The 27797-nt window shown below is 37.8% G+C and overlaps 2 protein-coding genes and 1 long non-coding RNA gene across 3 annotated transcripts in view; 2 read left to right on the forward strand and 1 right to left on the reverse strand.

The window, feature by feature from the left end:
* LOC306984167 (uncharacterized protein) overlaps positions 1-27797 on the forward strand; it is a 292265-nt gene that overhangs the window by 256533 nt on the left and 7935 nt on the right. The window lies entirely within an intron of this gene.
* On the reverse strand, positions 20734-21894 carry LOC306984165 (uncharacterized protein; the record flags this gene model as incomplete). Its single annotated transcript, XM_079585258.1, has 3 exons — positions 21571-21894; positions 21137-21427; positions 20734-20944 (listed from the first exon to the last, which is right to left on the reverse strand). The coding sequence occupies exons 1-3, from the start codon at positions 21714-21716 to the stop codon at positions 20734-20736; spliced, it is 648 nt and encodes a 215-aa protein (XP_079441384.1). The 5' UTR covers positions 21717-21894.
* LOC306984170 lies at positions 25131-26586 on the forward strand. The gene is made up of 3 exons (XR_013794503.1): positions 25131-25368; positions 25509-25633; positions 25727-26586. It is a non-coding gene; the product is annotated as an uncharacterized lncRNA (long non-coding RNA).

A 27797-nucleotide genomic window follows, 5' to 3' on the forward strand; every position in this document is an offset into this window, starting at 1 on the left:
CTAAAATAACAGCGATCTGAATCTATTGAGTACTCCTGCCCTGAGAGCAGCGCATAATACACTACAATAACAGCGATCTGAATCTATTGAGTATTCCTGCCCTGAGAGCAGCGCGTAATGCACTAAAATAACAGCGATCTGAATCTATTGAGTATTCCTGACCTGAGAGCAGCGCATAATACACTAAAATAACAGCGATCTGAATCTATTGAGTATTCCTGCCCTGAGAGCAGCGCGAAATGCACTAAAATAACAACGATCTGAATCTATTGAGTACTCCTGCCCTTAAAGCAGCACGTAATACACTAAAATAACAGTGATCTGAATCTATTGAGTACTCCTGCCATGAGAGCAGCACGTAATGCACTAAAATAACAGCGATCTGAATCTATTGAGTACTCCTGCCCTGAGAGCAGCGCATAATACACTAAAATAACAGCGATCTGAATCTATTGAGTTACTCCTGCCCTGAGAGCAGCGCATAATACACTAAAATAACAGCGATCTGAATCTATTGAGTACTCCTGCCCTGAGAGCAGCGCGTAATGCACTAAAATAACAGCGATCTGAATCTATTGAGTACTCCTGCCCTGAGAGCAGCGCATAATACACTAAAATAACAGCGATCTGAATCTATTAAGTACTCCTGCCCTGAGAGCAGCGCATAATACACTAAAATAACAGCGATCTGAATCTATTGAGTATTCCTGCCCTGAGAGCAGCGCGTAATACACTAAAATAACAGCGATCTGAATCTATTGAGTTACTGCTGCCCTGAGAGCAGCGCGTAATACATTAAAATAACAGCGATCTGAATCTATTGAGTACTCCTGCCCTGAGAGCAGCGCATAATACACTAAAATAACAGCGATCTGAATCTATTGAGTATTCCTGCCCTGGGAGCAGCGCGTAATACACTAAAATAACAACGTTCTGAATCTATTGAGTATTCCTGCCCTGAGAGCAGCGCGTAATACATTAAATTAACCTGTTAGCCTTCACCAGAGCGAGGACGCACTGAAGCGTTTTTTTTTTATATAGTTCAAAGTTACTATCAGATTTAATGTTATTACCTTGACAAACTATACATCATTAAAAAGATATAAGTCTCACGTTTCAGTATTTGACCACTATTGTATTCTGAGAAACTTATAGTGACAGTTATGTCTTAATTTGTGTCAGGATTTATGTATTGAAAAAATTAGTCGATACCTTTAATATGAATTATGAGCATCAGCCGCGTCCATTCAAAAAAAACTCCCGTGTTGTCATGAGAACGCGTGACAAAACAACGTCCCTCAGGGCTTTTGGCTCAAAAATGTGCAGATTTGGAGAAATATTGATAGATTCTCATAGGTTTACATCATATTTCTATAGACAGGAATAATATTTATTGAATTTATATCCAAATGCGTCGATCTAAACATAAAGAGCGCTGGATACTCTGGTGTACTGTGTTTTCAATTCATACAGCAGACTGAGGGCGCCATTTGCACAGAATGTTTCCAAATATGGTGCACAGTGCACTCACGAAGAAGAACCATAACCTGTGACCTTCCAGGACGTCACTCACATAAACAACGCTACCAGAGATCGCTGTAACATGCAGATAAAGATGTTTTGAAGACAATAAACATGATTGCAATGATATTTGATTTACCTGTGTTCTTCGAGTCATGTCAGGTATTTTTATAATAATAGATTATATTTATAATGTAATGCTAATCGATATAGACTTTAGCATTGTGCAGAATACCATAACATAATATATGTTCTGTCTGATTTTCTTTTCTGAAGCCAAATAAGATCATAGAAGATTATTTAAAACACTCGACTTGCGCTATAAAGTAAGTTTGGAGCACACACATGGTTTTAATCTCATAAATTGTCGTGTATTGATGGTGTGCTAAGCTAACATGCTAGCTAGCTCTCTAGTTGCACCTGCCATCTAGCTGTTATTTTTTATGATTTTTTTCTAAATCGGAATGCTTACTGAAATATTTCTTTATGCCTGAATATTTTCTTTTAAGAAAGGCATTTGATACAGTTTCAAATGTGAAGTGAAGATTATGAAAGAAATTAGGGGGTGAAAAACCGTGAATAGCCAGTAGTTAGGCATTATAATGGAGACAAAGGAAAAGCATATTTATGGCCATAAGCAGGCTGGAGAGGTGTAAATGTGAGCAGGAGAGACTGTCACTGAATGGGTCTCGTTTGCACCACAAAACAATAGAGACAATAGACTGAATAGATGCTAATAGATGACAATAAACACAAGTTTGCATTTTAGAGTCAATTCAAAATAAAGTCATTTGAGATGATCTTGAAAAACATTTAACAAAATACAGAGTTTTAGACTTATCACCTTCAAATTTTAAATATAACATGGTCAGACATGTGTCTTTAGCTGGAGTGCATTTCTAGAGTGCTGACGGGCCAACTTCAATTTAATTTTCATGAAGATGTTTCATAAAAATAAATTTCTAATAACTTACACAACTTTGAAGCTATTCATAATTTTTTTTTTCATTATGACAATAATTCATTCTACATTTCCAATAAAGTGCCAGGTGTCAGCTTTCAAATGAGATCATGCTTGTGCTTTTAGGACAAAGCGTCAATGAACTGAATCTGTTTTCGGTTGAGAATGCAATTTCTGGGGATTTTTCAAAAGTGGCGCTGAAGGCTAACAGGTTAACAGCGATCTGAATCTATTGAGTATTCCTGCCTTGGGAGCAGCGCGTAATACACTAAAATAACAGCAATCTGAATCTATTGAGTACTCCTGCCCTGAGAGCAGCGCGTAATGCACTAAAATAACAGCGATCTGAATCTATTGAGTATTCCTGCCCTAAAAGCAGCGCGTAATACATTAAATTAACAGCGATCTGAATCTATTGAGTACTCCATACACAGTAGAGTATGTCAAACATAAAAATCCCTTATACATTTAAAAGTATTCTTGCGGTGTAGATATCCTCTTCGACCCAGACTCCCAGGGTCTGGCTCATCAATCATTTTCTTCATCTTTATTTGAGGTACTTGAATCAACATCCAATTTTTGTACATTTAAATTTGGTTTATAAGCCTAATCTTAATAATATTGGTTGCCCTTTAAAATTAATTTTCATTATCTTGATATTTCAGCATTTCCATTTGTTTAACAGTGATTTTAACAACTAATGATCTTACTATGGGAAGTACACAACAGAATAATAACCACCTTTCAATATTGCAACTTCAGAAAACATTCCTAATTTAGCAAACCATGTTCATACTCCTCCAAACTTCAAATCAAGTTTTTCTTAACTTTTTGTTCTTAAACTTTTACTTTTTCCTGTATTCGCTAAATGTTCCTCCCTGCGCAGTATTATTTGGTAAACGTGCAACACTGATCTTCAAACATAAGTCCTTCTACTTTTCTCATGTAAGTGTTTTCCTCCTAATGCAGACAAAGCATTACAGTAAATCTCTGCTGATTTATAATAAATAATTTATTCATTCTGCGTTTTTATTTTTCCGTGATCCATATGAATTTTGATTTTAAATAGGGCTGGGTTAAATACCTATTTTTCTCATTTTCAATTGCTTCTTTTTATGAAGGAATATCAATTATTAAATTCGAAGAATCAATCTTTTTTTTTTTTTTTTTTTTTTTTAATTTTTTTTTTTCATAATTTTATTTATAACAGTTTTTATACAAACACAAAACAAAAATGCACAAAATGTATACAACAGGCATGTTAAACATAAAATAAACAAAGGAGGAAAAAGGAAAAAACAAAAAAAAACAAAAAAACAAAAACGCACACACATCCACCCAACCCACCCAACCCGCACCAGATAGAAAGAGAAATTACACCTTAAAACCATACATAGACTTAAACAAAACAAAACATTAACAATGGAGTGAAGAGATTAAAGAGAGTAGTTATTCATATTACATATAGGCTCAAACATATTTCAACTCTTAGAAAGATGCCTAAGGAAGGGGCCCCAGACTTTATCAAATTTTTTAGAAGCATCCACTTTAGAGAAACGAATCCTTTCGAGCTTGAGGGCAGCAACCATTTCAGCCAACCATTTATGAAAGCTGGGTGGTACAGTGGACTTCCACTCCATCAAGATCACCCTTTTAGCCACCACCATACCAAACATTAGAGACAGTTGCTGAGAATATGTCAATGCTAATATAGGGTCAGAACATCCAAACAAAGCTAACCCCAAATCTGGACTGATTTCTTCTCCAAAAGCATTTGAGTACCACAGAAAAATATTCTGCCAAAACTCAGAAATCTCAGGACAAAACCAAAAAGTATGAGCATGCGTCCCATCTGAGCTCTTGCATCTATCGCATAACGGAGAAACTGAAGGGTAAATTTTATTAAGTTTAGATTTGGTATAGTGTAATCTATGCAACACTTTAAACTGAATAAGTTGTAATCTTGCATTAACAGAACAGGTGTGGATTCGCTTCAGCCCTTCTTCCCAAATCTCGTTTGAGATATTAATTCCGGTGTCATTTTCCCATGCTGCTTTGATGTGATCTGAAGAGACTGAAAAATGAGATGCAAACAAAGAAACGAACCGAGTCACCAACTGTTGGGCATTAGGGGGTTGACCAAAAAGATCATACAGATAATGATCCTGAGGTAACTCCTGAAACTCGGTAAAATAATGTTTAATATAATGTCGCACCTGTAGATATCGGAAAAATTGTGATTGGGAAAGATCAAAGGTTTTATACAAGTGCTCGAAAGTGGCAAATTTTCCATCAATATAGAAGTCCTTAATCATGGTCAACCCTTTGCTTTTCCACAGTAAAAATACCTTATCTGACTGGCCAGGCAAAAAATTATGATTATCACAAATGGACTGGTGCACTGAGGGATGCGTAATATTCAAAACAGTCTTCAATTGATTTAAAATTCTAATGGAATTGAGCACAACAACATTTTTACATTGTGACTTCTTTAAAGGTACAGGGTTCGAAAAAAGAATAGCAGCAAGAGAGCTACCAACAACTGACCGAGCCTCCATGTACAGCCACCTGGGTTGGGTGTCGATTAGTTTATCAGCAGATTGATCACTAAGCCGCCAGAACATCATAGCCCTGGCATTAGCAGCCCAATAATAACGACGGAAAACAGGTAGCGCTAGACCACCCAACTCTTTTGGCTTCTGCAAATGGTCCTTAGAAATTCGATGTGCTCTATAACCCCAAATAAATGGCAAAATGACAGAATCTAATTGTTTAAAAAAAGAATGTGGCAAATATATAGGCAGGTTCTGAAAAAGATAAACAAAGCGAGGTAGAGAGACCATTTTAATAGCATTGACCCGACCAATTAAAGATAACGGAAGCACCCTCCATTTATCAATAGATATTTTTAACTTATTTATGGCTTCTGCAAAATTTAGAGTTAAAATTTGTGTAAATTTTTTCGGAATGATTAACCCTAAATAAGTGAAATGATCCTCTGTTACTCTAAAAGGTAATGACCTCCGAAACTGAGTATCCAACCCTTCCCCCAAGGGCATGAAAACACTTTTCTCCCAATTAACAGAATAACCAGAAAAAGAGCCAAAAACCTCAAGTGATTCCATTAAGAATGGCAAAGCAGAAGAGGGATCACTCAAATATAAAAGCAGGTCGTCTGCATATAAGGAAAGTTTAACCTCAGAATGACCACATGATATACCCCTGATCTCAGGATGATTACGAAGATGGATGGCCAGGGGTTCTAAAGCTAGATCAAATAACAATGGGCTTAGACAACAACCCTGCCGTGTACCTCGCTGAAGAGGAAAGAAAGCAGACCTATCCGAATTAGTGAGTATTGCAGATTTGGGAGAAGAATAAAGCATTTTTATGATTCGTTTGTAATTCTCACCAAAGCCAAATCGATCTAGCACAGAAAACATATAACTCCATTCTATTCGATCGAAGGCTTTTTCAGCGTCTAAAGAAAGAACAGCTGCCTTAGAGCTCTTACTCTGATTACTGTACAAAATATTTAGCAGGCGACGTGAATTAAAAAATGAAAATCTTCCTGGGACAAAGCCAGTTTGATCTGGATGAATTAACGAGGCCACATGCTTATTTAGACGGGTGGCCAAAATCTTGGCAATTACTTTTTGATCACAATTAAGAAGACTTATTGGCCTGTAACTAGAAGGCTCCGTAACATCTCTGTCTTTTTTCTTCAAAAGGCATACATGTGCCTCATAAAAAGAGTCGGGAAATATTTCCTTCTCAATTGAATGATTTACCATTCTAAGTAACAAAGGAGCAATTGCATTTGCATTAGCCTTATAGAATTCCACACCAAACCCATCAGGGCCTGAGGCTTTACCATTAGAAAAGGAATTAATTGCCTCCAAAATTTCACAAAGAGTAAACGGCTCCTCTAATTCCTCTCTGGCACCTTCATTAAGTTTTGGAAAATCCACCGCATCAAGGAATCGCTGTCCTGTAATGTTCAGTTCAGAACAGTTGGATGAGTAAAGCTGCTTATAAAATTCAACAAAACGATTATTAATTTCTTTAGGATGTGTTAGTAAAGTACCATTCTGAGATTTGATTTGATGAATGGCCCTACTAGCCTGCACACCTTTTAGTTGCCTGGCAAGAAGCTTATCTGCCTTATCTCCCAATTCAAATTGTTTCTGTTTAAGTTTAATTAACAAATTAGAGACATGGTCACTCAAAATAGAGTTATATTCATATTTCAACTTAAGAATAGCGTTGAGGTCACTCTGAGCTTTAGATGCACGGAACATTTGTTCTAAAGATGGAAGTGTGGATTCTATCTCAGCCAGGCGCTTACGCTTCTCCCTCCTCAAAGAGGATTCATATGCAATAATATGACCTCTTAACACTACTTTACATGTTTCCCACAGACAAGAATCTGAAACATCCCCCTTGTCGTTAGTCTCCAAAAATTGGTGTAAACACTTAGACATGTAAGACTGAAACTGTTTATCCATTAATAATTGAGGATTAAAACGCCAACAATACTGCGCCTTTGGTAGTGAAATTTTTAGATCCATAGAAACAGGGCTATGATCAGAAATCAAAATATTATTATACTTGGACTGAGTCACCCCCTGAATTAGTTTGGCGTCAATAATAAAGTAATCAATACGTGTATAGGATTTATGAACCTTAGAAAAAAAAGAATAATCCCGAGCAGTCGGATTAAGTAATCTCCATATATCCACAAGATTCATGGATTTTATCAGATTATTTAAAACACCAACAGATTGAATAGGATGGGGAACTTGTGAAGAATGACGATCAAGATGAGGATCCAAATAGCAGTTAAAGTCTCCAGCAATTATCACATTAGTCGAGTTAGTATCTGGAATAAGTCCAAATAATTTCCTGAAAAAACCAGGATCATCTATATTTGGTCCATAAACATTAATACATGTAATCGGAAAATTATTAATGCATCCGGATACAATAATATATCTTCCCGCAGGGTCAGACACCACAGATTGCATTCGGAAAGGAATAGATTTCCTAAAAAGTATAGCCACCCCTCTGGCTTTAGAGGAAAAAGTGGATTGATAAACTTGTGAGATCCAATTTGCCCTAAGCCGCACCTGTTCGCTGGGTCTAATATGGGTTTCCTGAAGAAAAATAATATCAGCCGACAATGACTTTAAATGTGCAAAAACTTTTCCCCTTTTTATCGGGTGTCCCATTCCTCTTACATTCCAACTTACAAATGTAATATTCACTTCAGCATTGCCATTACTATTAGTAATAGTGCCACTACTCATACAGCATCTTAAAAAACATAAACACAAAAATAGTAATAATCGTAGCATTATCTGGTGCAACACAAAACATAAAAAAAGAACTCACGAACTCCCCACAGCTGCTCCAAGAACCGAAGCAGCTTTTATTCCCCATCAACTCGGAGACAACAAGAGTGCAAAGTTAAACTTAGCTTACCTTAGCCCAAAAAGAGCAGAAATAACGAAACACACAAGGAGTAGGCTAACACACACCCACAGAAATAAAGCTGCTCTCCGCCGCGCAAATAATCATTCAACTGAATTACGTACCACGATGAAAATAACAAAATAATCCAAAAATAGTCCACTTCAGATAATCGAGGACCATACTCAGATCAAGCTGAGTAGAGTCACACATAAAAGTTACCCTGAGTCATTCGACAAGTTATCCACAAACTTCTTAGCCTCCTCAGGAGATTCAAAAGAACGCTCCCGCCCGTTGTGATGCAGTGTCAGTTTTGCTGGAAAACGCAGGGACCATTTCAATCCAGCCTCCCGTAGAGCTTTCGTGACTGAACTGAAGGCACGTCGCCGCGCGGTCACCTCCGGAGTATAGTCAGGGAAGATGTGAATCCGCTTTCCTTTATATTCCAGAGGAAACTTTTCACGGCTCAGACGAAGGATTAAATCTTTATCCCGATCATTGTGGATCCGTGCGATAATAGTGCGAGGTCTCTGGCCTTCAGATGGTTTGGGTAGCAGAGCCCGATGAGCTCGGTCGATTTTCACAGGTTTATGGAAGTTGTCTCGACCGAAGAGCTCAGTGATCAAGTCTGAAATGAACACAGAGGGGCGTCCCCGCTCCTCACCCTCGGTTATTCCCACAAATTTAAGGTTTAGCCTGCGAGAGCGTCCTTCCAAGTCATTCAGTTTAGTCCAGAGAGATTTATTTTCCGCACGCAAATCTTCACACACCTTTTCGACCGCACCAAGGCGTAAATCAGTCCCGTTCAGGGCACCTTCCATCTCTACCATTTTTTGTTTAATGCCGGTCTGTTCAGACTGCAAGTTAACCAGCGTGGCGTCCAACACATCCAAGCGAACACTTAGAGCTGTCATCTTGTCCTCTATCAGTTTTTTTAAATCATCTCCTTGGGCACCAATTGCAGCAAGTATCGCGTTCACATTTCCCTGTGCGATAGAATCACTTGGATTTGCGTCCTCCTTAATAACTGCAACGGTTTTTGAAGATTTCTTCGACGCCATTTTGCGCACACCGAGTAAGTTTGTGAATAACGAAAATCGCGCTCAATCCACTTAAATTTCACGAAATGTTCAAAACAAATGATAACTGGTAACTCTCAAAAGGTTTTAATCGCCTGTAAGGTGAACTGATGGTACTTAATTTACACAAACAATCAAAATCTAGTGTCAGCGGAGAAGAGCTCTGTAAAAAGCGACTACTCCATGAACTGCGCGCATGCGCCCCCAGAATCAATCTTTTAGTCAATCATTTTTAGTTGATGAACGAACAGAACATTGTAGTGCACCTTTTATCCTTTAAATCGCTTTGTGCTTCGTTATAAAGTTTCATATTTTAAATTCAGTTTTATTACCAAAATGTAACAATAACTACCATTTAGACATTTTTAATCTTGCGTTATAGCTCCTCATTAGAGCTCCTCAGTTCAAGCGGTTCTTAACTGAATACCTTTTCTTCCTTTCTAATTTCTAAATAAACTATCATGAATAAACTAGTTATGTCCCATGTAATCACTCAAACTAAGAAAGCTTTAGAGCAATGTTACATTTACCTCATAAAAGTCATTCAATAAACTCATTAGACAATTAGAACAAATAACTCTAGAAAAAACTTTTCCTCTACCTTACATATTCATTTTATGTACATTTCTTTTTTCTGTAAATCTAAATCCATAATTTTTATATCAACCATTTAAAACATAAAGCATTATAACTTAATTATTATTAAAACTTCCTTGTGTGCAATTTAAGTGTTCGTATACAATTCATTTTAATCTTCAATATTCTTGGAATAACTTGCTAACCCATTATCTGAATTTATTTCTGATAGCATTTCAAATCTAAGGAATACTTCTCTGTTAGAAATCTCATTTCTACATCTGCCCTTCCTCTGCTAATATCATTGCCTTTACCCGTCTATATCATGTCCACATAATCCATTATCAAGCGTTTTAATAGTCCTTCTCGCCTATTTGTGTCGCTGTTCCTTTCTTAACTGTTTTTTGGCACAAATTTTACAAATTTCACATTCATAATCTTTCCTTTTCCTTAATCTCTCATAATTCCCCCCTTGCGTACTGGTCAAAACCAGGCGCATCTGGATTGAAAATATTCAAAAGTGATGTTGGTGTAACAATCTGTCCTTCATGTGAATGTCAAATATCTTTTTTACCCTCCTCTACCATAGATTGTTCATAAGGCCTGCTTGTTATTGAATTCGAATAACTTCCAATTAACTTGAGTTTGTCGTCCTATTAGCACTACTTGATATATATTTATTTAGTCAATAGCATAATGAATCATAACATAATCTTATGAATTAAAGTTGAAATCGAATATTTGTTAATAGCCAGTCTTAATACTTGTTTTAATTTCAACTGTAGCCTTAAACTAATTAGGTATACCCCTGTATACCCCTGTATCTTTTGGATCTTTTTAAAATGTCTTTTAGTTCTAATTTTTATTTTACTTTATGAATTGTCTTAATTCCAATTATGCTATGTACATTTCTTGAATTAGTAGTTACCATTCATTTTATCATCATACCATACATTTTCTTCTCTGGTGGGGTTATTATTAAGTTGCTACTAAATATTCAAGGGCTTTAACATTACATTTTTAGAAAAGTTTGGTTGATGTTGAGTATTGTCTGAACTTGTACTCATCTCTTTCACTCTGTTGCTTCTCTTCTTTGCACAACTCCTTGTGAATCTCCCACTTTCTGCAACTTTTCATTCCTGTGAATTTGGTTAAGTTTGTCTCCTTTTTCCATTCATGTTGATCTTTGTGAGTTGTTGCAATGGGTTGTTTCCTCTCATTTGCAAGGGAAGATCATTGATCCCTCACTTTCTGTTGTGGAGGGGGTTGAGGCTTGTTGGTGTATTTTAAGTTGAGAGGCATGGACTCAAATGTCACTTTGCTGATCAATGCACAAGCCTCTTCTGAGATTTCAATGCACAGTCACTAGTTCTTTGTTAGAACCATCCCAGAAACCTTCCTGGAAGTGAGCTACTGTCATCTGTGAATGAAATCTTAATTATTTCTGTTAGTGACAACAACATATATTAAATAATCTGCTCATCTGGCCCATTGTCCTCCTCGGTGTTACCTGTAGAATGGTCATGTGGGCTGAGTGGTTTCCTTTCATTAGCAGCAGGGCTTTAACCCATATATTCCCTTTTTTTTTTTTTTTTTTATACATTTGGCTTTTTATCTTCATATTTGCACCCTCTTTACATTTTTCTCACATTCAATTTCAAATGTACTTTTTACAATTCGTCAATTCAAAACGTATCTCATTGTTTTGAGTCCCACTATCAGCACACTATTCATCTTGGACAACACTCAACCCACTTTACAAGACAGAAGTTACAAGACATTATTTCATACTTTTGACAAAGAATCAGCTCCATCACAATATGCTGAAAAGAAAGTCAGATGTGTTATGCTCCATCATGATATTCTGAAAGGAAAGTAAGATGTGTTATGCGCTGCGCAAAATGTGGCACTGTTTTTACCCATTATTTTTCTATTGCCACTACAGTTTCAACCAGGAAATTTAACCAAATTCATCCATGGTCATTATTTTATTGGGCAGAGTTTGCCCTGTGGGCCCACATATTCAATTTTCAATAGAGCTGTATTGGCAAAATAATTGATTTGCCTCAGTGTCTCTTCAAACACAATCTCTCACACCATTCATACTCAGTCACACACATTGGCCAACAACACACACTCCTGTGACTGCTGCAGCAGGTTCTGCTCTAAATGCAGAACTTATAATTTTAGCTGTGGAATGCCACAAGGTCTGATCAGGTCAACACAACTATGTCCAATCACTATTGAGAAGTTTCCATGATCATAAGGTTTCCGTTTAACACCGGTACAAACCCTTTTTTTTCTTTTTATAAACTCTAACATCCTCTATATTTTAGAATAATAGGCCTAGTTGGTCTAATTTTTCTTTCATATTATTTTTGTCTTTGCTCATGAGCTGCTTTAAGAAGAAATTTGGAGATCTCTGCATAATCTTGGATTCTTGGCCAGTAACATTTCCAACTCATTATCCCAGTTTTGACGTTTGTGACTTCATAATTTTGGACTTTTGGAGTAACTTTTTCCTCCAATCTATCTCTGGAAATTACCAAAACAAGATGGAGTGACCAGTATCATTGCTTTGTCAACAATAATAATCATGCTTTGACATTTTGTATCTATCTTTTTCTTTGCCAGAGAATAATTATATCATGCTTTTAGCCCTATAGTGTTTTAATCTAATAGCCCTCACTATACCAAATCCAGCCTCTGTTCTAATTATTTGGTGAGTTTGAGCACCCACTTCTGTCTGTCAACATATTTTCTTTTTCTTATAGGGCTGGACTTGTACCTACTGAAAAAGCAGAGAGGGTTAGTTTAGCAGAGAATATAAAGAATTGCTATGAGACCAGTGAATAATCAAAATGAATAAAGTTAATATAATAATTAACCAAATTTGAAGCAGTCTCTAGAGTGATCATTGAGGAGGCCACACCTGTGGTGCCCGTAAGGGTCAGTTCTTCTGTTTTTAGATCATCAGTCCGTTGAAGCTTCTTGGCTGTCGCTCTGCATTTATCATCAGCCGATGCTGTCACTCAAAGGCCTGGTGTTAGGCTCTGCTGTTTCTCTGCCTCTTCTCAGTTTGGGCTTTGAAGTTGATCCTGCCTGAGTTTTGCATCTCAGGATTTTCTCTTTTTCCTTAGGAAAAGTCTCAAGTGAACGTTTCACCTTTTCCAGCATTAAATCAGTCTTTCTCCTTGTTGAGCTTTCCAGAAAGTCAATTTCAGGAGGGGAGCAGAAAGCCCCTCACCCACTTCTGTCTTCTTTCTGTAGTCTCTTTGACCTTTGGCCTCTTGTTGCTTTCATTGAAACTGTCAGTGAAGCCATCTGAAATTTGAACACTCAGAGATCCTCATGAATCAAATTTAACTTTTAAAATACTAGGCCCAATTGTGCCTGAGCTGTCAGCTCTTTATCTAAATTTCACTTTTTAACCATCCTTTTTACTAGTTCTTCTATATAAAAATCTCACTGGTTGACAACAGCAGTTCTTCCATTCTATTTTTAGTAAAGCAAGTTCTTCATTGCAGGAAAAAGCAAGCTATTTCTGTTTTTCAATATCAGCAATAATCTAACTTTGATTATCTAAGTATAATTACATTTTCCCTATCATAAAATCAGCTTTCAATCTTTCTTCTATCTTTGCATACTGTGTTCAAATAATCTAGCATGGTGAATAACATTTTTCTCAACCAACATCAAGGAATTCCTCTTATCTTTTTTTTTTTAATTATTGAATCAACAATTCCCATTTACTACAATTCTTAGATTCCTGTAAAATGATTGTTGAAACTTAGTCACCCAACCTTGCTCACCTTCAGCACACTGCACAACTTATTTTTTCTTAACACAAACTTATCTGCAATGGAATCATTTTTTCCACTCTGTCTTCAGGGATAATGAGATACAAATTTTAGACGTCTTCAGATATATCATATAATATATTAAGCACGTGCAATCTTATTTATATTGATCTATTAATATATATATATATTATTTTTCGGCTACATTTATTGATTAAATATATATATATATATATTTTTTTTAAATCTTATTTCACACTGCAATAATCTGCAGAGTTAATATCTTGAAACAATTGTTTTTCTTTACTTTTTTTAATTTATTTTTTTATACACTGACACCATTTATACATGTCTCTAAATCTCATTCACACATTCTTTGTCCATTTTCAAGTGACCAGGGTCAGGGGGGTCACTATTTTTATCCACAGGCACAGTCAAGCAAGACACAGGATCCCACAGAGACACACACCCTATTCTGTACTCTATTCCCTGTCAGATCTGAATTATTCGCTACTTCTCAAAATTTTTTTTTTTTTTTTAAACACTACATTAAATATTCACTGATTCACTTCCTCAACACAGCAAAAACAATACCTCTTTAACTATAAGATTCACTGATTCACTTCCTCCAACACAGTGATACTTTTAAAACGATAACTATACTATAGGATTTAGCCTATCCGAGCAGACCCTTGTTAAACCCATAACAAGGCGGTAACCATAGGCTAAAACTATCCTATTCTACAAGATCTAGCCTACCTGAGCAGTCCCTTGTTTAACCTAACAAGGCGGTAACCATAGGCTAATCTTAGGCCACATTTACACATAGCCGGGTATTTAGAGAAACGAATATTTCTCCCCCTCCGTTTTCAATAATAACATCGTGCACACAACCCGCATAAATACGCCGTCGAGCGCCTTTATAACTATGCTAAACCTATGGGTGGCAGTGTAGGGAGAAGGATAAAGCCATGCAAGCCAATCAGAATCCTCAGAATCGACAAGAGAGAACCTAAAACCCCGTTTCTCCCAGTTGACACGACAACATATAACCGGCGTTTTCAGAAATCTCCACTTTGGCCGGAGTTTTTAGAAATGATCGTTTTCTGGGATAAAAACGGCGTTTTCGTGTAAATGACAGGCCAAAACGCAGAGAAATATCTGCGTTTTCCCATCGTGTAAACGGGGCCTTAATCTGTGTGCATGCTATATATCTATCATGGCCCTTTTGATAAATAAAACACAGATTACCCACTGATATCATTATCAGTAAATACAAATCCTTGCGTACGTACGACAAAACCTTAGCGCAAAACGAATAGTACCAATGCTCATACAATCCAAACAGGATTACATAAGCACATGCAAGCACTACTGGGAGCTCCCCCGCGCTATTACAAACTACTTGATATCTACAAGGCCTTCTTATTAGAAATCAAACTGCATGCAATCATTTCTGGAATCAAAGACCCCTTTTTCAATTTTGTTTTAGTTCTTTTAAATTTGAAGAAGCTTTTCTTACCACTTCAGGGCAGCTGGTGACCAACACATACTTTACACAAAAGCAAAAATGCTCACCTCAAAGTACAGTGGCCACTGTTGTCTGTGCCGGTCACCAGAGATGCCCTTTGTGGTTCCTTCAGCTCCTAACAAGTCCCATCTGGGGTGCCACTTGTGGCTTCAATCTTTCTGTGAAATCACTTCTCAGAGATCTTTGATGCCAGAAATATTTTAGACTTTATTTAACAAAACAAAGCCGAGCAACCTCCCGCAGGGAGGTCCCGCAGGAGATGACTCCCCGCAGGAGATGACTCCCGAACATCGGTTAGCTTTTCACATATATACATACATCGCCTCCAAAAATGGTCATACATCCTATAGATAGGGTCTTGCACCATGTGACACACTTAAATAGAATCATCTGCTGCATCAGCATTTTGACCTTTCTGTAAGCCCCCCAAAAGTCAAACCAAAGACACACAGAGAGGAAATAATAGTGTACAAATATATAGCTGAATTACTTATTTCCTAAATAATAAAATCTTCAACAAGAGCAGCGCATAATACACTAAAATAACAGCGATCTGAATCTATTGAGTATTCCTGCCCTGAGAGCAGCGCGTAATACACTAAAATAACAGCGATCTGAATCTATTGAGTATTCCTGCCCTGAGAGCAGCGCGAGGACGGGAGATGTATCAGTTTGACCGTTGAAATTTCTCGGAGATTTGAACGAGTTCTGTTGTCGCATTTCAATTTCACACACAGCGAGATAGCATTGGAAAAGCATGTTTTACACATAGGTTTTACACCAGTTACGTCCTAAGCAGCTATGTTGCGGTTGACTGAGTAAACAGTCGAATCAAAACGCATACAATACCATATTTAGACGATGATTAGTTCTGTGCATTTTAATGTTCGCTGATTATCTTAAGAAACGTTAGAGGATGCTGAATTTTAACAAAATATATGGTAAAATCACTTACCTTGCAAAAAATGCGTTTTCCCCACGAAGCGTTTTTCTTGTGTGTTGCGAGTCCTACTAATAATATCCCTCTGCACGTTCAAACGTCTTGACCCCGCCTTTGCTTCAGTTTCATTGGTTGAAGCTGTAAACCAATCATTTTCCTTTCTGCCCTCAGAACATGTTTCAGTAACTAAAACTCCCATCTGCTAAAAATTATATACAATGTGGGGAACAGGACAGGCAGAGATTAGAAACGGAGACCAAGGGCCAGAATAGTCAGCTGTGGCTGGACCAGAGAACAATTTGAATAACCAGTAGTGAGGCATCTGAGGTACCAAAAAAGACAGACCAAACAAACTGGGTAGAAAGAAAACTTAACACAAGGTTTTCTGGAAATGAGGCTACTAGGTATGGTCAACAAGCTGAGCATTTGGCTAGACAATGTTTCGAGCAGACAACAGGGCTTACACAGTGGAGACTACAGGCCTGGTTGTGCATGATCAAGAAAATTGGCTTGGTGCCAGTCTCGATGGAATTATTGACACAGATACTATTTCTTGAGATTAAGTGTCCCACACCAAAAAAGCTTGAAGCACATGGTGGCAGTCTGCAAAAAATGATAGATTCGAACAAATACGATGTTGGATTAATTGATGGAAAGTACGTTCTGAGGTAAACAGCATCTGGGTTAGGGTACTACTATCAGGTCCAGGTGGCAATGCACTGTGCAACAAAAAAAAAAAAAAAATTGTACATTTATGGTGTGGACCCCAAATGAACATGTGATTATAGATGTACCCTACAACGAAGAGTGGACAATGAACAAAATCTGCCACCTGAAGAGGGTGTACTTTCAGCATCTGCTACCAGCAGTAGCAACAAGAATTGCACACGGGATCATGACAATTTGTGGGCTCAAGTAGCTATTACACTTTAATGTGCTTTCCCATGACAATTTAGCGGTAATACACAGATCAAGAGTTCGACATTTTTTCACTGTTTACAACGATACATTTTAACTATCTGCATTGCATTGTTATGGGAACTTAATACACATATCAAGAGTTTGACATTTGTTTTACAGTTTAAACCTGTACATTTTAACTATTTGCAATTGCTGTCTGAAACTGTTGGTTGCTCTGTTATATTTTCTGTTGAAATACAAATTCATATTTGGTATACTGTGACCTTCTTTAGCCTAAGGACATAATCTATACAATATTAACCACATCACACTCACACTTTCCCATGACAACTTAGTCCATGACACACACACACACACACACACACACACACACACACACACACACATCCATTTCAGGTGTTTCTTATTCATTCAGTAGTACTGTTACGGATTAACTGAGGTTGCAAATTACATAACCCTGCACAAATACTTACAATCTCATCAACACTTTGCAACCTACCAGACATAACATTACACAAAATCTTAAAAGCCTTCAGCCTTCGAATTGCTCGCTCAATGTGAATTCTGACATTAGCTAGGCGACGTGTGGATGTCACCTCATGTTCAGACAGCTCCTTACGTCCACGTGTGAATGCAGGAAGAGCTAGACTCACTCCTGGAGGCAATATATCCATGACGGTGAATCCGCGATCTGCTAAAATCTCATCACCAGGGAGCAGGTGATGAACAAAACCACAGTTCTTTTTAATGAAATTATCACTGGCCCTTCCACTAAAAAGCTTTGATACAAACATGACTATACAGTATAGCAGTTTGTATGTGTTATGATGTTTGTAATTGCTGTATATTTGTGATCCAAAGTTCTTTGGCCTTTGTACAAAGACCTCTGTACAGTCAATGATGCTTGTGGCTTTAGGATAGTTTTTGTGAAATGTCTTGGGCCTGACTCTGTTCAGTGTATCCCTGGGCAACCAAGCAATCACCTTTTCCCTCATGAATCTTGCAAGGATTGGTCTCTAAAATGTAAATATTTCAAATGCCGTGCTTCTACTCACCCCAAATCGTTTACCCAAGTCAGTAAACAATAGCCCCAAAAGGAGTCTCATTAAAACAAGCAAAAAATTAAGTGGTATTAAGTGGTTGTGAGAAAAAAGTCGACAAGACTTGCAAAAGTTGGAAAAACTTCACTCTACAGTCATAGTTCCTTCATTACTTCAACCACCTGTGGTGATGTAACATCTACTTTTTTTCTGCATTTAGTATGTCATCACTGGATTTTGATCTTGATGTCATCAGTGAAGATGAATTTAACAACATTCAAAACTCGACGCAAGTTGTGTTGACTGAAGAGATCACTGTAAATGATTTATGTTGTTTTCACAGCATTATACTGTTTTTCTCAACAGTTCCTTACTGTATAACCTATGTACAATAAGTTACAGTAGATTTGGTTGCTTTCACAGTATTATTTTGTATTTTCAACAGTTATGTACTGTGCACAGAGTTGACAGTATGTTACTGTAGATTTTCAGTGCATTCTGGGAAATTATCAGTTACTGTAAATCTAAATACAGCAGTGCAAATTGACCGCAAAAAACACCACACACAATTCCGCAGGTAAATTTGCAAATTTGTCAGTGGGGGGTGCAAGAGAGCGCATTTGAACGAGTTTTTCTGTGACTGTCATGTCAGTGTGCATCGTGTCTCTCTTTTCTGCCGACCTGGAACTTATTCTACTGGTAAGTAATAAATCTTATTATTTGTATGCATAGCCTACATGGATTCTAGCTAATAACTTTAAAGTTATTTAGAATAGCTGACCACGATTTCGATATTCAATTTAATTTATTCTCAACATTTTACTATAAGCTGTACAATACGATACTATAGGTTTCAATGTAGTTTGGGACATGTTATTGTAAATTTAAATACAGTAGTACGAAATGACCGCGAAAAATAACCACAAGCTGCCATTTTGTGAAGAACTCTTAAGTTCCCTTAGCAACTTTGAGAGCGCAGGCCTTTGCATTGCGTCGCTAGTGTCTGTCGGCAACGTTTCACCATATATATCTGGGGCCGTATTCACAAAGAATTTTATCTTACCACTAGGAGTACTCCTAAATCGCACTAAAAGATTTTAGCTAGGAGTGTTCTCTTAAAAGTTATTCACAACGCCTTTCAGACCTAGACTTAGTAAGGAAAAATGACAACTCCTAAACTAAGAGTGAGTCTTCGTTGCTATGGATGACGTCAATTATCATGCACGAGCTTCCTCGCAATGATCACGGTGATTGGTTGTTAGATGACAGGGCGATCATGCAGAACATAACACAGACGCACCAAATCATGGAATTACGACATCTAAATATGTCTGTGTCCTACACAAAATAATAATAATAATGTCATCGAAATGCATATATAATGACATGTTTGTGCAGGCCCCAGTGAAGTGTAATTCTAAAAAGGCAGAGAGAGAGAGAGAGAGAAAAGTTGTGAATTAAATTAAATGAAGGTAGCCTAATACCCTAATGAAAACCGCCACTTGCCTAATAATGAAAAACGACACTTGCATTAACACTTGCTTGGTTAATTGACATCCTATTAGCCTAAATAGACTACTTAAAGCAAGGAAATGTTGCTCCTATTGAAGTAATGTAATAGTTGAATGACGGTGGATTATGAACTCGCCAAAACGGAAAAGAAAGCCCAACTGGACGCAGGATCAGTTACTGCTGCTGGCCCAGTTGGTGCTGGAAAAAAAAACATAATAAAAGGGAAATTCGGCACTGGGATATCAAGCAAAACTAAGCGTGAGACATGGGAGAGGATTTGTTTGCAGATCAATGCAGCATTCCCGCTTGTGTCGCGGACCCCGGACGACTGCGAGAGGCGGTGGTATGCGCTACAATCACAGTCGAGGATTGAGATTGCAGCCTTTAAACGGGCAAGCACGGCAACAGGTGGGCCTATAATATTAAATTTATAATATCATTATTGTTTCATGTAATTCTAAAAACTTCCTGCTTGTCATGAATGTAATGAATTATTAAACAAATGTCATACAGCAGCCATATCACCCTGTAACCCAAGACTGGTTTCCCACTGAAGCTAAGCGGGGCTGAGCCTGGTTAGTACTTGGATGGGAGACCTCCTGAGAAAACCAGGTTGCTGCTGGAAGAGGTGTTAGTGAGGCCAGCAGGGGGCGCTCACCCTGTGGCCTGTGTGGGTCCTAACGCCCCAGTGTAGTGACGGGGACACTATACTGACAAAGAGCGCCGTCCTTCGGATGAGACGTTAAACCGAGGTCCTGACTCTCTGTGGTCACTAAAAAATCCCAGGATGTCTTTCGAAAGAGTAGGGGTGTAACCCCGGCATCCTGGCCAAATTTGCCCAGTGGCCTCTGTCCATCATGGCCTCCTAATCATCCTCCTATATATACTAATTGGCTTCATCTCTGTCTCCTCTCCACCAGTAAGCTGGTGTGTGGTGGGCGTTCTGGCGCAATATGGCTGCCGTCGCATCATCCAAGTGGATGCTGCACATTGGTGGTGGTTGAGGAGATTCCCCCCTTCTATGTAAAGCGCTTTGAGTGTCCAGAAAGGCGCTATATAAATGTAATGAATTATTATTATTATTATTATTATTATAAACAATATGCTTACTCTTACATAAGTGTTATAGGCAATGCTTTTGAGTTGGTGAAACTTTCCATGTATGTGTTGAGGAGGAGGATCAGCACCTAAGCCACTGAGCCACATTGCATCGGTGGGTCTATAGTGTCATTGGGTCAGACACCAGCATAACGGGCATTGAGGGTGCAACTGATCTGGCAATGCAGATGCTAATGGAAATAGAGGGGTAGGCTATGTTTATGCAATGATTGCAATACTTGTACATTTTTGGTGATATTTAATGAAGGACATACAATATCATTATGTGCAAACCACCCACCCACACAAAAAACGGTGTTCACAAATTATAAGATGTTTTAACACGCTACAATTTATACAATTTGTACAGGCCAAATGGAATCCCAGGTCCTTCAGGTGGAAGTCATCATCTTCTTCCTGCACCTCTTCCTCTTCCACAATCCCATCACCTGCCTCTCCCCTCAGTCCTGCTGCTGGTGCAAGGCCATCACCCCTGGAAGAAAAGAAGATGAAAATGTAAATGCGTGTGTTAAGAAGGCAGAAAAGGGTCCTTGATGCAAAAGAGAGGCTAATACAATTAAAGTCTGAATATTACACTCTAAAGATTGCAAAAATGCAAAGGGAATAAACACTTAAATTGAGCAAAAATGTGTCTTTACTCATTTGTGCATGTGTGATTATGTACCCAAAGTGTGTATGGACAAAGTGATCCCTGAATGCCAGTCCACATTGTTCCACTTCATCAACAAATTGGTTGTGTTCATTGTCATCACCATCATCATCGTCGTCAAACTCATCATCATCTCCTGTCTGTGGTATGTTCCTTTGCCGACACTGGTTGTGAAGAAGCGCACACACAGTGATCACTTTACTCGTCTTCTCTGGACTAAGGCGGATTTCACTATGTAAAACATGGAAACGTCGCTTTAGCTGTCCAATCCCCCTTTCCACCACACTGCGTGTCTTCTTGTGTGCTCTGAAACATGCACCAAGGAACAGTAAACATTGATTTAACCAACAACACCAAGAGCCACCACTATAACTTGTAATAAGCTTTGACATTGTGGTCATGCTATTGAATTATGGCACCTAAATAATATAGCCAACATGTGCACTTACCTATTGTAATTTAACTGTGGTCCCACTTGTGGACGGAGGTAAGGTGTAAGGAGCCATGACTTACAGGGATAGTCACTGTCCCCCACCAAGTGACATCCAGCTGGCACATGACGTCTCTGAAACAGTTGCCTCAGACCACTCTCCATCAATATCCTCGAGTCATGAGTGGATCTGTAGCCTGGTAATACCAGACTCTGCTACTTCACTTTGCTTCGTAGACAGAGTCTGGAATGGCATAATAGAGAAGTGTTTTCTCTCTCGCTAGGGGGCGCTTGTCTGAAGTTTAAAATCATTGGTTACCCGTAAGCCAATCAGATAAGTTTAGTTATGACGTATGTTATGCGCCTGTACAGCCGCATCAAACCACAGACATCATGCATCGATCTCAAATCTATGATCGAACTTCCGCTGTAAACACATGATGATGTGAGCGAAATACCGAGTGATGGCTGTAAACGACTTTTGCAGATTATGCGAAGTTAATCTACGCATCCACGGTACATTCACAGCCTCTAAACTTATTTTTGAAAGAGTAAAACAAGACAATATTTGTAGTCAACTCTCAAATTTAGGTTTAGATCTTTTAAACACAGATCTTTGTTCCTTGCGAGTCTGTCGGAAATGCTATAACATAATTTCAAGATTACAGCATGACATGGAATTATTTAAGGACTGGAAAAGAAAGGAGACACTGGCCTGTCAAAAGGTAGCCAGTTCCGATAAAAGAGACCGAGATACACCATCTAAAACTCCAAGGACAATAAAAAAACAGAGGAAGTCCATGGAGTTGCGATCACGGAGCAGTGTCACCGAGGTGGGTTAAACACTACAACTACCTGTTTACAAATCTACTAAATTTAAAATTAGCATTTGTTTTCCGTTACTTTTTTTTATATATGAGAATGTTAAAGATACATGCAGACTAGGCACGTTTAAATCTGCGATGAAAAACAGGACAGGCCTTTCTTTTCTTTTTTATTAATCGAAAAATTACTCTGATAAAGAACAGGACGTTGATTTCATACATGTGAATATAGAAATAAGTTGTCAATATTCATATGAAATATTACATCTTATTATTAAAATGTTTGAAATGATTACTCCAATTATTACACTTGTTTTTTCACTAAAGTTTGCTCCAAGAACACATTAATTTGCACATCAGATACAGTGTATAGATACATTGCATTAAATGGGAATATTCATTTATGTCCATTTTACCTACATATTGCATAAAGTACAATGGTACTAAAATTCATTCTGTTAAATCTTACATAGCTTAGCCTAGTTGAGAATCCTTTTCATACTTTCTTCTACTTTCTATTTATAGTTTTCATCTATTATCTATGTCATATATATTTGTCCTTTTTTTCCCATGACATTTTAACCTATAACCTGTATTTATTGTTTTTGTGTTTTTAGGTCATAATCAATTACGAAAAGAAGGACATGCGCATCATTTGCCAATCTGATGTTTCTGGCATTGTAGAAAACTTGGCCAAACGAAATTTTGGCAGAGCTGGCAACCTTATATCTCGACACAGAGAGTTAATGGAGGACTTAAAATCCAGTGTTTTGGGTATTGTGGAGGATGAATGTAAGATGCTTTGTAACCCCCAACATCACTTCATGATGTGGAGGGCAAGTGCTCATGACTTACAAACATTCTCATTCACTGAGTTCTTGGAAGATCTGAAGAGACTGTCCCCATTTATATTCAGCATAATTGCAAAAATGGCCAAAGCCTCACTTCCCCACATATGCACTGCGGCCTCAGTAGCTCTAAGAGGAAGAGACCCCCGCTTGTCGGTACTGGCCTATTATGTTGACACTGTCTTGTTGTATGGTGGGGCAAAAAAGGCTGTTTTCCAGCGACTGGCCAAACTGGGCATATCTACAAATCATCAGAGTGCTGTAGGCAAACAGAAAGAGTTGGCACAGAACTCCAAGCCTCCTGTGTTCTCTTTAAAAAGAGATCTGGAATCTTACCTCAGCTCCCAAGTTACAAACAGAAGTGACCAGGAGAGGACATCAATGTGTAAGTAGTGTGTATGTTATTTGTCTACTAATTTTGATTGGTTTGCTTATTTCCATTAATTATTATAATTGTAAATATTTTTTTAACCTAACTTCATTTCACTATTTCTCATAATATCAAACAGTAAGCACTTCCCTAGCAGAGGGTACATCACAGAGCAGCACTGGTGAGCCCACCAAACAGCCTAATGAAGTGGTTGATGCCCTTGATGTGTACACATTCAGCACACTTTCAGATGAGGACATGGCCGATTTGGGTGTTGTACCCCTCTCTGTTCCAGCACTTCCATCAGTATCTGTACCAAACACATATTCAATTGTATTTGATAACCTTGACTTTTTTATTCGCACATATCATCAATCAACCAACCTGACAAACAAGTCTATACACTGGATCCATCACATGTGTGTTATCGACCGAATACCCTCACTCCATCTTGCAAACACTAAACCAGCCAATAGCTTGTCAGACTATGATCTCGGGAAGTCACTGCCAGGTCCACATACTCAAGCCTGCATGCAGCGGGAATTTGTTGTTCTTGGAAGCCGTATCCTGACCAGTTATTTGGAAGTACTGAAGCCTTTCGCAAGTGCTGTTGTCCATCACATCCCCCATCTGTACTCGGACGAAATGGCCCAGCCCTCAACCCATGCAAGTACAGGCAGATTTTATCAAAATCAAAAATGTTTTACATGAAAGTAAGTAGTTGAGATGAGTCTTATCTTTTAACACACATTTGTTATATTTTATTTTTCCAATACAGTTCCAACTAGGACTTCTCTTTAAAAATGAAAACCAAACCGGTGACTTGGTGGATGTGCTCCAGCACATTCAAAAGGAGTAAGTATTGTGAGAGAGGAGATATTGTTTTCTTATGTATTGTGACTATTTATATAGTTCTTCTTAACTTTTACTCTTGGAATAGTGTACCTCACATAAGAGATACAGGCCCAATATGCTAAATTTGATCATTTATACTTTTTTTTATTTTTAATAATTTTCAAAAGGTATGTAGCAAGATCTCCTGATGGGTTGGAGAAGATGTTGGTCGGAGGTGAAGGTAACAGAAGGTAACAGCCGAAATGTCCAATGTGCCTTTGCAGATGGAGAGACTGATGAAGACCGCCTGGAAGGCTTAGTTTTTAAGTTCGAAGACTGACACGCTATAAGGAATCTTTTTGAGGTAATTATTATTTAGTTTTTAAATTGACTAATGATCTGTACTTACTATGTGTGATCTACATTTAGAATTAAATATGATGAGGTTATGTCTTTAATGTACTTTAATTTAGTCTATTAACATTGATGTTTGTTATAAAGCTACAACTTAGTGATGTGGTGTCATCTACACTGATATAGCAAATAACCATAAACACTTGCAAAACTGTTTTGCACAGCTTGGTTGTCCTTCTTGATTAACTTTCAAAAGGGTTTTTACAATTACAGATTCACCATCAAATCTTCTTTAATGAGAATTCAGCCAAAGACCATGGAACACTACTTGCCAATATGAATCTGTTGAGGTAAAGTACACAAATTGTCTTGCCATCTGTCAAAAAAATGTCATATGTTCATACAAGAACTTATATGTCATTTTCATATTTGTAAATTATTTCTATTCTTTTCTTCATACATATTTTTCGAGGAGATGACCAACAGAGGATCTTTGGCTACCATGAATTTGCATTGGATCTATGAACTGTTTGCATGTTTTCATGAAATCAGTGGCAACATGAATTGGCTGCTTCACATCAGGGTCGGTAAGGGCAGTGCCAACATGAATTGGCTGCTCTATGACTAGTACTACTAACAACAAAACTGCCGCAGAGAAGTTATTAAAATATGAATTTGATTTAATTAGAAAAAACATTTATATGCTAATCTGAACTTTAATTTGCAGATGCAGCAATGCAAAACAAGGTCCACATTCAGCGTACGATGGATACAAACAGTTTGTGGTATTGGAGACGACAGCACTTTTCCTGAAAGCAGCAATGGAGCATTTCCACTTGGAGGCACTTACAGGTTTGAATTAAAAAACAAAACTTGTTTACACATTAATAATTGTAACGTTTAAAAAGTAAAAAAAATATATAATTTTTTCCTATCATGTCACAGACACTCCTGAGGGATTTATACCAGACCACATTCTTCAAGGCTCTGAAGACCTAAGGAGGACTTGGCTGCATGACGCTACGGCTGAGGTCATCGACAAGTTTGTCATGTCTGACGACATTACGGAACTTACAACTAATATCAGCAATTTAGCAAAGGCCCAACCTGCTGAGAAGGAGAGGTTCCCTTGCCGTGAGCCTGGCTGTACAAGAATGTTTATCTATAGAAAAGCCAGAGACAACCATGAAGCCAATGTCCATAGTCTCGATTCGTCTGCTTCATCTGCTACTGAGCGTACTTCCATCACTGTTAGTACAGACTACAAGAAAGAGCATACGGAAGCACGGCTCAGCTTTGGATTTTTGCTTTTGAACTTTTTGGATGCAGTGAAAGAGGGAGATGGAGAGCGCCTGATGAGGTTGTACAAGGTTGCACTCTTAATCTTTAAGACTTATGGCCATAGTCAGTATGCTTACAGTACCTTGCTGTTAACGGTTCAAACCAATGCAACCCTGTCCCCTCGGCTGGCTCATAGTCTGTCATGGAACCGTTTCTGGAATGGGAGGGGTGGGAAGGGGAGGAATATCCCATTAGACCTTCACCTTGAACATCTTAACAATTTCCTTAAGACATTTTTGAAGAACAAAGGCCGAAACCTGACAGAAGATGCAGCTGACAGGGTGAGCAGATCTGTTGGTGTCTTAAAGACAGTAATGGACACGACTGACAAAGAGCTACAGGTGTATCGCCCTAGTGGCATCCATAATCCAGCTGACATGGAAAGGGATATCCTAACCGTGCTTGATGTGTTCAATAGGGCAGAACTGTTCCAGCATCAACCAGGAAGACACTTTTCAGCGTTCCCTGATTTTGAACGTAACATTATATCCAAGCTAAATTTCAAGGACTTGTGGCAGTGGATGCGGTCTAAGCTTAAGGAGTTTAGGGCATTACCATTATAAATGGTTAAGCTATTCAGTGTGTTCGTCAATGTAACCAACACGCAGACACTAGAGATTTTCATTGCCACCTCTTGATTATTAGCATAAATTGTTGTAAATATACTGTGTATGTGTGTGTGTGCATTTCACAAATAAAAATTATTTATAAAAAAAGTGAAATTATATACTTAATTTTATATGCAGTTTAAAGATCCTCACAACAACAACAAAAAATGTATTTTGTGCAGAACTTTGTGCACCTTTATTTTGGAGAAGAGACATTGTCATACATATTTCACTATGATCTGTGTATTAGTGACAGTGCAGTCATGTTCATCCATGATAATGTACAAATTTACATGAGTAAAACAGACCTAAAATAAAATATTATTAGCAATAGTGCAATTATATTCATTCATTATCATATTTTATACTACAGGGCCATTGAATGCTTGAATCTGATTGGTTGACGAACGTTCTGAGGTGTGCAATTATTTTCAGGGAACCGCATGGCTAAAGTAGTTCCAGGCAGGTCTTGACCTCATTACAGTTCCATATCACTTCGCGTAGTCAACTGTAATAACGGAAAATAGAATACAATTCATAACAAGAAAAACCATGCAGCCCCATGCGCTTGATCTGCAATTTTCAATGTCTAACTTCACAATCAATGGAAACATGCAGTTTAATTTTAATAAATAAAGTATAGTCCTATATATAATCAATAGAAAATTAAACTGAACATTTAAATAAATTGATAGTCCTGCTGCACGGGTTTTCGTAATTATTGCAAATAATATAACAAATAAATTATTATTGATAGGCCTATACTTGTTAAAAGGGCTTTGAGTTTCATTTATTAGGCTAGTCTACTGTCACTAATATAGAAAAAAAAGAATGAACGAATTAATTAAAACGAATTAAATAAATAAATAAATAATATTGACGCACATGCTTCTCTCTCTCCCCCTCTCTCTCTCATAACTGCATTATTAACTGCATAAAGCCGGGGACACACTTACTGTAAGGCCGGTTATGAATGTAATTTGATATGACTGATCATGCACGCGTTTTCAGCGCGTTCAGTCTGTGTTCACTTCGGTGTTTAAAATCTGCTAGTGCATTCACAGTCA

Source organism: Phoxinus phoxinus, assembly GCF_949152265.1.
Source record: "Phoxinus phoxinus genome assembly, chromosome: 17".
Lineage (NCBI taxonomy): Eukaryota > Metazoa > Chordata > Actinopteri > Cypriniformes > Leuciscidae > Phoxinus > Phoxinus phoxinus.